The sequence below is a fragment of the Parathielavia appendiculata genome (assembly GCF_033297405.1).
Source record: "Parathielavia appendiculata strain CBS 731.68 unplaced genomic scaffold N657scaffold_26, whole genome shotgun sequence".
Taxonomy (NCBI): Eukaryota; Fungi; Ascomycota; class Sordariomycetes; order Sordariales; family Chaetomiaceae; genus Parathielavia; species Parathielavia appendiculata.
Window position 1 is genome coordinate 66298 of NW_026944245.1, and position 11695 is coordinate 77992.

At 57.5% G+C, this 11695-nt stretch overlaps 2 protein-coding genes across 2 annotated transcripts; one reads left to right on the plus strand and one right to left on the minus strand.

Annotated features, from left to right (window-relative positions):
* Positions 1-20: 20 nt before the first annotated feature.
* Positions 21-8269, plus strand: N657DRAFT_674861 (putative polyketide synthase; the record flags this gene model as incomplete). The annotated part of the gene is made up of 3 exons (XM_062795783.1): positions 21-475; positions 566-8205; positions 8240-8269. Exons 1-3 carry the CDS (start codon positions 307-309, stop codon positions 8267-8269), a joined length of 7839 nt encoding a protein of 2612 aa, XP_062643232.1. The 5' UTR covers positions 21-306.
* Positions 8270-8599: 330 nt separating this feature from the next.
* N657DRAFT_666629 (amino acid transporter) lies at positions 8600-10816 on the minus strand. Its single transcript, XM_062795348.1, has 6 exons — positions 10484-10816; positions 10362-10422; positions 10120-10301; positions 9437-10064; positions 9303-9382; positions 8600-9246 (listed from the first exon to the last, which is right to left on the minus strand). Exons 1-6 carry the CDS (start codon positions 10631-10633, stop codon positions 8740-8742), a joined length of 1608 nt encoding a protein of 535 aa, XP_062643233.1. The 5' UTR covers positions 10634-10816; the 3' UTR covers positions 8600-8739.
* Positions 10817-11695: the final 879 nt, after the last annotated feature.

Below are 11695 nucleotides of genomic sequence, written 5' to 3' on the forward strand. Positions count from 1 at the left end.
AGTCCGGCGGCGTTACGGATACCTGCCCCCCGCCACAAACATTTATGTCGCCGTTCCTCCCGACCGGGTCCGGTCATGGTGGGAGGCGGTTTCATGGCTTGTGGTAATGCCGGCTTGGAAACCAACTGGATCTAGAGAGCCTCGGTGTAAAGACTGCACCTGCGGCCCAAGATTGCTTCCCGTTCCTGTTTACTTGAGGTCGTCCCCCAGCAACATTACGACATACGTTTGTTACCCACTCAATTGAGTATTGTCCGCCTTCATCAGACGCCACCGCCAGTGATTTTCCGACTGGAGTTGGACAACATGACGGTCTCACACCAGTGCCTGAACGAGCCTATTGCCATCGTTGGCTCTGGATGCAGATTTCCGGGAAATGCGAACTCACCATCAAAGCTCTGGGACCTCCTCAGCAAGCCCTATGATGTTTCGTCCAGAATTGGCGGCGCTGGCCGTTTTAACTTGGACCGGTTTTGTACGTGTTTCATCGCAGCCGTGGTGTTGGCAACATTTCACGTACAAACAATTCACCAGTGTCAAACAACTAACATTGGGACTTACCTAGATCACCCTGAAGGCGGACACAACGGGACCACCAACACACAACGAGGGTACCTGCTAAGCGATAGTGTCCGCCAGTTCGACGCCAAATTCTTCTCGATTCCGCCTGGCGAGGCCGAAGCAATCGATCCTCAGCAACGCCTTTTGCTGGAGGTTGTGTATGAAGCCGTCGAGTCGGCTGGGTTGACAATGGACAAACTATCAGACTCTGATACATCGTGCTATGTCGGCATTATGTGCCAGGACTTCTTCACGGTGCAATCGCAAGACGTCCTGTCCGTTCCCAAATACGCCGTGACAGGCATCGCGGCCAGCAACGCCTCCTGCCGCGTGTCATACTTCTTCAACTGGCATGGGCCGTCCATGACGATCGACACGGCCTGCTCGTCTAGCATGGTCTGCGTGAGCGAGGCCGTGCAGGCCCTCCGGAGCGGTACCAGCCGCGTGGCCGTGGCGTGTGGCACTAACTTGCTTCTTGCGCCTTTCATGTATGTTTCGCTCAGCAATGTCGGCATGGTGTCACCGACAGGGCGCTGCCACATGTGGGACGACAGAGCCGATGGCTACTCCCGAGGAGAGGGAGTGGCCGCGCTCGTGCTCAAGACATTGAGTGCCGCCATCCAGGACGGAGACGAAATCGCCTGCGTCATTCGTGAGATCGGCTTGAATCACGACGGCAGAACCAAAGGGCTGACGATGCCCAGTGCCCAGGCACAGGCCGCCCTCATTCGAGAGACATACCGCAAAGCTGGCTTGGATCCCAGTCGCAAGTCTGACCGGTGCCAGTTCTTCGAGGCCCATGGGACGGGTACGCCCACGGGAGACCCGCAGGAAGCATCTGCTCTGAACCAAGCCTTCTTCCCAGATCATGACGCCGCCGAAGGTGAGTTGCTCGTCGGGTCCATCAAGACCGTCATCGGGCATACCGAGGGCACGGCCGGCATTGCCGGTATTCTGAAGGCGACTCTGGCCATTCGCCATGGCACTGTCCCTCCCAATCTTCTTTTCAATAGACTCAATCCCGCCCTTGAGCCTTTTACCAAGTTCCTCCGTATTCCCACGGCATGCGAACCCTGGCCAGAGGTGCCGGAGGGTCAGCCTCGAAGGGCCAGTGTCAACAGCTTTGGCTTCGGGGGGGCTAATGCTCATTGCATCCTTGAGAGCTACGAGCCGGCAACGGCCATCACGGCAAACCATCCCCCCATCCACGGTGCCAGGGCCAGTGGCCTACACATCAATGGGGTCAAACTAACCCATTCCGTCAATGGCTCCTCCTCCGAGACTCCCAATAATTCAGCAACTGAAAGCCACGGGCCCGTCACCAACGGCACCACCAATGGGAGCTCTAGACCCCCCGAGCCAGAAGAGCCATCCCAGCCTACGCATCAACTGGATGTTCTTATTTCCATGGTGTTCTCCGCAGCCTCCCTCAAATCTCTCGTCGCCTCGCTCGACGCTAGTATAGATTTCCTGGAGCAGAACCCTACTGTTGACATGCCCAGCCTAGCCTGCACACTCAGCAGTCGCCGGTCAGCACTCGCACTTCGCCTGCCCATCTACGCGGGTTCGGTCGAGGAACTTCGTAAGAAAAGCCAGGAGAAGCTCAGTGGCGACACCAACGCTTCGCACTCGGTCGCGGCCTTACAGGCACCGCCGTCGGTGTTGGGTATCTTTACCGGACAAGGCGCCCAGTGGGCAGGCATGGGATCCAAACTCTTCGCCTCCAACCCAAGAGCCCGCGCCACTCTAGAGCGTCTGGACTCGGTTCTTTCCAGCCTCCCAGCGTATCATCGTCCCACCTGGGCATTGGCTGAGGTGCTTTCCCCCGACAGCAAGCACAGCGACGCCGAGGCAGCCATTTCCCAGCCAGTCTGCACTGCAGTGCAAATTGTTCTGATAGATCTTCTTCAAACCGCGGGTATCAAGTTCAAAGCCGTCGTGGGGCATTCTTCGGGCGAAATCGCGGCCGCCTATGCTACAGGGTACCTCTCGGCTGACGACGCCATGCGCGTTGCATACTACCGGGGCTTCTTTGCCAAGCTTGCTGGGGGCCCCCAGGGCCAGGAAGGAGGCATGATCGCCGCGGGGACCGACTTTGAGGATGCCGAAGAGCTAAGTCGGGTTGACGACATGATCGATCGACTGTGTATAGCTGCACACAATTCACCAACCAGTGTGACACTGTCGGGTGACATTGATGCGGTCAAGCTGGCAGAGGACGTGTTCGCCGATGAGCACAAGTTCGCCAGAACACTGAGAGTTGACACAGCGTATCATTCGCCTCACATGCAGCGATGCGCAGGGCCGTATCTGAGGGCGATGCGGGAGGCTGGCGTCGAGCCACTAAGGCCCAGTCCCGATTCCGATTATCCGAGATGGTTTTCGACTGTCTACAATGTCGAGATGACAGCAGCGGTCGTCGCCGACAAGGGACTCAACGGACAATATTGGGTGGACAACATGGTCCGACCGGTTCTCTTCTACCCTGCGCTTCGGACATGTTTGAGCTCGTCCGAGATCAGTCCTAACTTTGCCCTGGAAGTGGGGCCGCATCCTGCTCTTCAAGGGCCGGCAGTGGAGAGCATCCGGACAGTCACGGGTCAGGACATTGCCTACTCGGGAATCCTCCGACGAGGCAGCGACGACGTCGAAGCGTTGGCTGATGCCCTTGGAGCCATGTGGGCCCGCTTTGGCCCGAAACACGTTGACCTCGCCGGCTTCCAGAAGAAGTGTCTCCCTCAGGGCAAGACAAGGCTCGATGCTCCCCTGGGATCCAGGTTGCCCACATACCCCTGGACCCATGAACATGAGTACTGGGCCGAGTCAAGGAAGAGTAAAATCTACACCACGCAGTCTGGAAAGTTCCATGACCATGACCTCCTCGGCTTGCGGGAGCCGGACGGCCTGGTGGACGAGCTGCGTTGGCGGCACACGCTGAGCGTGAACGACCTCAAGTGGCTTTCCGGTCATACGTTGCAGGGCCAGGTCGTCTTCCCAGCGACCGGATACGTCTGTATGGTTACCGAAGCGGCCATGCAAATGGTGCAGCCGAGTCGCCGGGAGGTGGCATATCTTGACGTGCTGGATCTCGAGATTCGCAAGGCCATTGCTGTCCACCAAGACTTCAGGACCGAGGTGGTCTTGTCCGTGTCCAACATCTCTCCCGCTACGCCGAACGCCACGGCCGAGACCGTCACGGCAGCCTTCAGCATATTGTCTACCCCGAGCCGGGACTCGACGCAGATGGCGTTGCACTGCTGTGGAAGGCTGCGCGTTACTCTTCGACCCAATCCCGAGAGTGGCAATCCGACGGCCAGCGGCATTGACCACGACTCCATATTTCCACCACGCCGCCCGCCCGTTCCGGGGATGAACGGTGTTGATGTCGACCGATTCTACCAGACCATGCGCGATGAGGTTGGTTTGGGATGGCACGGCGCGTTCAGGGGCTTGACCAAAATCACGCGTAGGGCAGGCTACTCGACTGTCACGGCCAGGAATCCTCCATTTTCCGATGCCGACACCAAGCTCCTCTTCCACCCAGCTATGCTGGACTGTGCCTTGCAGGGCCTAAACGCAGCCTTTGCAGCCCCTGGCGACGGCAGTATCTGGGATCTTGTCGCCCCAACGTACGTCCGACGCGTCACGATGGTGCCCGAGCTGCTAAGACGCCATCAAGCCGACGAGCAAGTCGTCATTGACTGCACCTCGACGGTCAGCATTGCCGATACTCGGGCCAAGGTTGCCTTGACCGGCGATGTTGAAGTGTACGCTGGCTTGCCCGAGCCCGGGGGCACCGCAGAAACGAAGCTTATCGAGATGGAGGGCATCAAGATTTCGCCCGTTGCTCCTCCAACCGCCGACCACGACAGGGCGCTCTTCCAGGAGTCCATCATGTGCCTCGATAGCATCAACGCCAAGGTTGCTCGCCGAGGATTGCGCTTTACGCCAGAGGAGAAAGCGAAGGCCTTTGACGCTGAGCGAGTGGCCTTCTACTATCTCAAGCAGCTGCACCTCGGGACACCGCCAAAGTTTCGTGAGACCTTTCCTGGCTACCGGCAGTGTTTGCTAGCGGAAGCCGAGCGTGTGTACCACCGTGTCAAGGACGGTCAACATGGGTTCGCGCCCCCGTCGTGGGTCGAAGACACGGCCGAGTCCATTGCTGAGGTCATGACGCGCCACGATGCTGAGGCCATCGACTTCGTCCTCGCCAAGACGGTCGGCGAGAACCTGATGGTGCCCGAGGTCCTAAACGGCGAGGTCAACATCCTGCAGTTCATGGTGCGCAACAACATGCTCGAGCGCACCTACACCGAGGGCGTGGGCTACCCGATCCTCAACTCCGTGGCCACCAATCTGATTGCGCAACTCTGCCAGAAACATCCGCGCATGAACATGCTCGAGATTGGTGCAGGAACAGGTGGATCGACAGCCTCCATCCTGGGGCGTATTGGAGGACATTTCCGCTCTTACACTTACACCGACATCAGCAGTGCCTTCTTCGAGCGCGCCGCCGAGCGTTTCTCTGCCAACGCCCAGAAGATGGTTTTCAAGACGCTGGACATCACCAAGGACCCGTCAGCCCAAGGCTTTGCAACACACAGCTACGATGTTGTAATCGCGCAGAACGTGTTGCACGCCACGGCGCCACTCAAAGAGTCCCTCCGACACGCCCGGACGCTCCTGCGCCCTGGCGGATACCTGATGTTGCTCGAGCTGCTCCGGAGTGAGTCGATGCGCTTCGGCCTCGTGGTGGGATGCCTGCCCGGGTGGTGGGTGGGTGAGAACGACGGCAGGAAAGGTGGCCCGCTGCTCACGCCAGCCGAATGGCAGGCGATCCTCAGCGAAACAGGGTTTGCAGTCGATACCGTCTCGGAGGTACTCGATCAAGAGGATATTTGGGCTGTGCTCTCGGCGCGTGCCGTGGATGAGCATGTGGTGCAACCCCTGATCAATCCCTTGGCCGTGAGACCTACAGTGCCACGTATGAAGAGGCTGTTGGTGATTGGCGGCATCGACGTTGGGTCCGGGTCCTTTGGATTGCGTGAGCAGGTGATTGCTTTTGTGTTGCCGTACTTTGAGAAGGTGACCTACCTGGCTCAGCTTTCCAACCTAACCCAACAGACAGAAGACGATCTGCTCGCCGACAAAGGTCTTCATGTTCTGAACCTCACCGAGTATGACTCCAACCTTTTCGAGCACATCACCAAACCAGCATTTGAGAACTTGAAGCGGGTATTAGCCAGAGCGGCCAGTGTGCTATGGTTGCTCCAGGGCAGCCGGGACACGAACCCCTGGGCCGGCGCCACCGTCGGCTTCCTCCGGACGGTCCGGTATGAGCTACCGGACACGATACTGCAGATGCTAGACATTGGCGCTACGGCCCTAAACAGCGACTCCTCGACACCCGATACCTCCCGCCTGGTAGCTGAGTCCCTCCTCCGGCTCAGCGAGGCCGCCGAGCTGGAAGCAACAGGGAAGTTGTCTCAGGTTTTGTGGAGCGTGGAGCCGGAGCTTTATCTCGAAAGTGACGGCCATGTGTATGTGCCCAGACTGCGGTGTTCGGAGGCACTCAATCTGCGGTACAATGCAGCCAAGCGTGCCATCACGCGGCCCGTTGAGGTGAACAACACGGAAACGTCTCTCGCCTTGGTCTGGGACAAGACCGGCAGCAAGTATGTCCTTGAAGAGCGGCATGAATTCGCGCCAACATGGTCGGTCAGCGATGGGGTGACTGTCCGGGTATCCTGTTCCTTTCTCTCGTCGCTCAAGACGCCGGCGGGGTTTTTCTTTGTCTGTCTCGGGGCCGACATCAGGACGGGGATCAAGACGCTCTGCTTCTCGGATCGCCAGGCAAGTCTGGTGACGGTTCCACGGTCTTGGACCGTTGCACTAGGCAGCGCTTCTCTCGGCGTCGACGACGTTGGACTCATGTCATTTGTCGCGGTTGACCTCCTCGCCAAGCGGCTCCTCCAGCTGGTTGGTCCAAGCGGAAGTATTGCCGTCTATGACGCGAACCCTGTTGCAGGGGCCTTGCTGTACAAACGCCTTACAGACGTTGGCAAGAAAGTCGTCTTCATCAACTCCGACTTCAAGGCCAGTCACGGGTCCCTGTCAACCATCTCGCTCCACCCGCACAGCCCTCGACGGACGATCGACGCCGCCCTGCCTGAAGATCTGACCCTTTTCATTGATGCCTCCATCACGATAGACTCGGCCGAATCAGCAAAGCTGGGCTCGCGGCTCGAGGCCGCATTGCCAGATCTCTGCGAGAGGATCAAACTTTCGAATATGATGAGTCGTGAAGCCTCACCATTACCCACGACAGCACCGGAGAGCGTTTCGACGCTTCTTCAAAGCGCCGCATCCTTCGCGACCATGTTCTCGCAGCTTGGGCCGATGCCCATTGCAGGCGGAGCGCCTCTCGACGTCTTGCCGCTCCCGAAGCTCCTTCTCAGCCCAGTGACTCCACGCCCCAGCTCGCTGGTTTACTGGCAGATTGACCGCGAAGTTCCCGTGGCGGTGCAGCCAGTGTTTATGCGCAAGGACTTGTTCCGACCCGACAGAACCTATTGGCTCTGTGGCTTGTCGGGAACGTTGGGCTTGTCCCTGGTTGACTTCCTTGCCGCTCAGGGAGCCAAGCACATCGCCATCAGCAGCCGCTCGCCCAAGGTCGACGTCGCGTGGGTGGCATGGCACGGAAAACGGGGGGTGGCGGTGTCGCATTTCGCGGGCGACGTGACTGATTACGCATCCATTCGCGGCACATATGACGCAATTCGAGCATCAGGCATGCCTCCGATTGGAGGTGTTGCCATTGGCGCCATGGTGCTGATCGACAGCAGCTTCATGGAGCAGCGATTCGAAGACTTCCAGGCGGTGCTGCGTCCCAAGATCCGGGGGACACAGAACCTGGACACGCTTTTCTCCGAAAGCTCGGGGGATCTGCTGCCTGGTGACACGGCCAAAGGGCTGGAATGGTTTGTGGCCTTCAGCTCCCTGATGGCTGTCACAGGCAACCCGGGCCAAGCACCGTACGGCGCCGGCAACTGCTTTCTGAAGGCTGTCACAAAGACTCGGCATGACCGTGGATTGGCCGGTTCGAGCATCGACATCGGCCGCGTGTCGGGCGTGGGCTATATCGAGCGGGAGCTCACGCGCGAGTCCCAGGAGCGACTCAAGCAGCGGTCCGGGACTATTCCCCTCAGCGAGTCGGATTTGCACCAGCTCTTTGCTGAGGCTGTGATTGCGGGTCGACCTGGATCAGGCGTTGAGGATCCCGGTCTGATCGCGGGCATTGGAATGCAACTCGGCGAACAAACTGAAGGGGCGTTCTGGAGCAAAAATCCGCGGCTCGCCATGATGATCCGCGACAGCAAACCGCGTGCCACCCGGGGCGCCCGGGAGGGGGGCTCCTCTGCGGTGCCGGTGCGGACACTGCTTGAAGTGCCAACTGTCAAGACGCTCGCAGATGCACGCGATGTCATTCTAGGAGCCCTCCGCGGCAAGCTTCATGCTGCTAAATTCCTCCCCGACCAGGACAGTCAACACAACAGCACACCCCTGGTGGACCTTGGGGTCGACAGCCTGATTGCTGTCAATGTGCGGTCGTGGTTCCAGAAGGAACTGGCGGTTGACGTCCCTGTCATGAAAATCTTGAGTGGAGCGTCCATGGCAGATCTTGTCGACTCAATCATCGAACGAGTAGTTCGAGATATGGCAGGGCCGCTGGAGAGCGAGCCGCAGCAGGCTCAGAGTTCAGACGGCGTGGTGTCTACTCAACCAGCTCCTGTGGAAACCGCCGTCATGTCGCAAAGCCAAACTGGGAAACAAGATGAGGCCATCAGACCGGTTGCCCTGGAGGAAATGAAAGAAGTTGGGCTCAATGGAACAGGTGCTGGAGCTAATGGGAACGTCGACAATCGTCAAGTGGCGGTTTTTGACTACGGAGTAGATTTGGACTAGTGAGAAAAGGCAGTTCAGGTTGATACAGAGTAATCTCCCGAGGTGTACTCGAGGTGTGTTGTTGGCTGATGGTGGGTTGCGTGGCCGGTCTTGATTCTACCATAATGTCAAGATTTAGGTATTTAGATTTAGGTATTTACCGTGCTGAAAGCAGCTTATTCACCTGAAGATTCAGTATTAGCAACGCCCCTCTCCGTCTCTCACTCCTGTTCGTCAGATATTCTTCTCTCGCCCCTCGAGTGCCCCTGGCTCCATGAGATCAACGCCCAGCCTCAGTGCCTCGGCCACCTCGGCAGATGGTCCCGTAAACCACCGATGGGCCCAGACTACCCACGAGCCAACGGCCAGAATGCTGAGAACGCCCACCGCAACAGCTGTGTAGTTGAACGTCTCGCTGGTGACCGGGTTGGCGGTCGGCAGGCAAAAGACAACAGTGATGAAGCCGATCCAGAGACAAGCCGCAGTTGCAATGGGCCTGGACAGCGCATGCAGGTTGAATGGACCCTTCATGGCTGTGAAGGACCTGTGGCATATCAAGCCGATGAGGATCGGCAATCCGTAACTCAGATACAGGCCGATGGTGGCGATGGATGTCGCTGCCGCGAATGCAACACTGGACCCAAGCGAAGGCAAGGCCAGGATAAACGAGAGTGTGGCAGAGAGCCACACAGCTCGAGTCGGGGATCGGAAGCGAGCATCCACTTTGTGAAAGAACGGGTGCTTGAGAGAGAGTCGGTCAGTAAGAGGTTTTCAGGGGTATCGAGAAGGAGACTGACAATCCCTCCGTCTCTCGCAAACGCGAACATCATTCTGCTGTTGCTTGTCATGCTGAAGAGTCCGCAGTGCCAGACGCAGACTCGAACCGAGTTAGCATATCGGCAATTCCAACCATTGCCTAGGGACAACTTACCCATAATCAAGGTAAACAATCCAAGTGCCCCGTCTTCACCGGCAACATCCACCAAGATCTGCAGGACCGGCTGTCCATACTGACTGTCCAACACCCTATCAAAATCTTGTACCGAGAACAAGAACGCCATCAATACAAAGAAGCCAAACAGCGCACTGAACCCCACGCTCGACACGACCCCAACCGGCGCGCTCCAGCTAGCCTTCTTGGTTTCCTCGCTCAGATGCGCCGACGCATCAAATCCGGTCAGGGTATACTGCGACAGCAGCGCGCCACACACAGCCACATACACATTGCTCGCCCTCACGCCCCACCCGTCAACGCCATCCACCCCCGTGCCGTCGCGGAAGTGGCCGAAGACGAACGATGCTGGCTGATGAGAGGGCGCCTTGGCGAGGACCGTGATGCAGATGGCCGTGATGCCCGCGCTGTGTAGCAGGATGGAGATATTGTTCAGGACGCGGAGTGTTCGCACACCGAACGTGTTGACGAGCGCATGTGAAAAGAGGATTGCGGCGTAGATGCCGATGGTGACGCGCGGGGTAGGGGTGAAATCCGGGTTCTTCACGGTTATGGCGGTGGGGATGAGGTTGGCGAGGCCGAAAGAGATGCCGGTTGTGACGGCTACCTGGAAGTGGTGTAAGCGGTTTGAGGCACCGGACAGGTGGAAATGGGAGTTGTACTTGTCCAAGGAGGTTGTACCATCCTGTGAGCCAGGCTGCAAAGGGCGACCAGCGAGGCGGTGCGAGCATGGCTGCCCAAAAGTAGGGTCCGCCGCTGGTAGGGATGGCCGAGACGATTTCTGCCATGGCGATGGCGACGAGGAGGGTGAAAAAGGACACGAGAATCCACCCAACCGACATGACTTCAAAGAAGTTGGCTCAGTTAGCTGGATTCCATCCCGGCATTGGGGCAAGGACGATACCTGCCGGCCCTCCCGTGTTCAGGCCATACGAGAAGAGTGTGGTGATGCCGGTGATGACGCTCTGAATATTGAATGGTCAGGGTTGGCCACAGCAGATGACAGGGAGCTCCTCAAGGACTCACAATGATAGAGAACGAGACACCAAAGTTGTGCGCCAGCCCCCAGTCCCGCTTCAGCTCCTGTTTGTATCCAAATTGCGCGAGACGGTCTTCATCGCCATCATGGTGTCTCTTCGAAGGTTGCCGCTCGACAGTTGGCTCATTGAGCGCCATGTTGCTCAAGCGAGTAAAGGACCAAACAATCACCCGGTAGACAAAATGCTGTTGGAGCTCAAGAAGCAAGATGATTGCCCTATATAACCAGAGATGGCATCACTGGGGTCAGTTAAACTTCAGGTATGTTACACCAGCCGGCGGGAATCTTCTGAATTATTCTCACGGGAAGGAGAGAGAATCTTGAACGTGGTTGGAACGCAAATGATAAGCAGATAGGTCACCTGCTCAATCTTGCAGCTTATCAGAGAGACAGCGACAACGGTCCATTCAGAGACCAAGGAGCTCACAGACTAACAGATTGTGTCCAAGCAAGCGGGGTAACCAACGAGGCGTCAGGGGTGGTACGCGGTGATTCGATAAGAGTGTGGATGTAACACAGCTCGGTGGTGGCTATTGGATGTGTAGCACAGGGGCCAGGGGAGAGAAAGGGCGCCCAGGATAAGACTTGGGGGTTATGAGCTTAAAGAATAACTTCACTGACAAAGAATCCACGAAAGCGATTGTACAAGGCCTGATTCTAGAGGTGATTCTCTACATGTTAGTGTCCGTACTCGCCACAATACTGCCCAGGTACTTGTACCTAGATAAGCCTCACTATCTTTTTCTCGTTACTATTGACAAACTACTGTATCTTCCATGAATCATGGACGTATTCGTCTGGGACGTATATGTCTTGTAGTCCAACTCGGATATATTCCTCCTGGTTTGCCGGGTTGGGCTTAGCCAGCGCTAGGAATGACTCATCCACCCTTACCATTGGATGAAGTAAAATTGCTCCCAACGAGAGGGATCACCAAGGCGCTTGGAAAAGCTCAAAACAAGAGTCTACGGATAGTGGCAGGAGCCTTCAAGTCCACACCCACTCGGAACCTTGAAACGGAGACATGGGGACCGCCACTGGACCTCTACTTCAACAAACGACTGGCTGACTTTGAGGCCCGGCTTCAAATGCCCACTCTGGCCGACGGCCGAGGCGGAAAGAAGACTGCAGGGAGTATTGTTCATGCGGCCTGCGGCAAGATATATCAGATATTCAACTCGAGGACGGATAACAGGGGC

Coding starts and splice junctions, on each gene's coding strand:
- N657DRAFT_666629 (XM_062795348.1), bottom strand. CDS start 10,633: ATGGCGCTCAATGAGCCAACTGTCGAGCGGCAACCTTCGAAGAGACAC. Junction 10,423..10,483: donor GTGTCTCGTTCTCTATCATT/GTGAGTCCTTGA, acceptor TTCAATATTCAG/AGCGTCATCACCGGCATCAC. Junction 10,065..10,119: donor GGTACAACCTCCTTGGACAA/GTACAACTCCCA, acceptor CACCACTTCCAG/GTAGCCGTCACAACCGGCAT.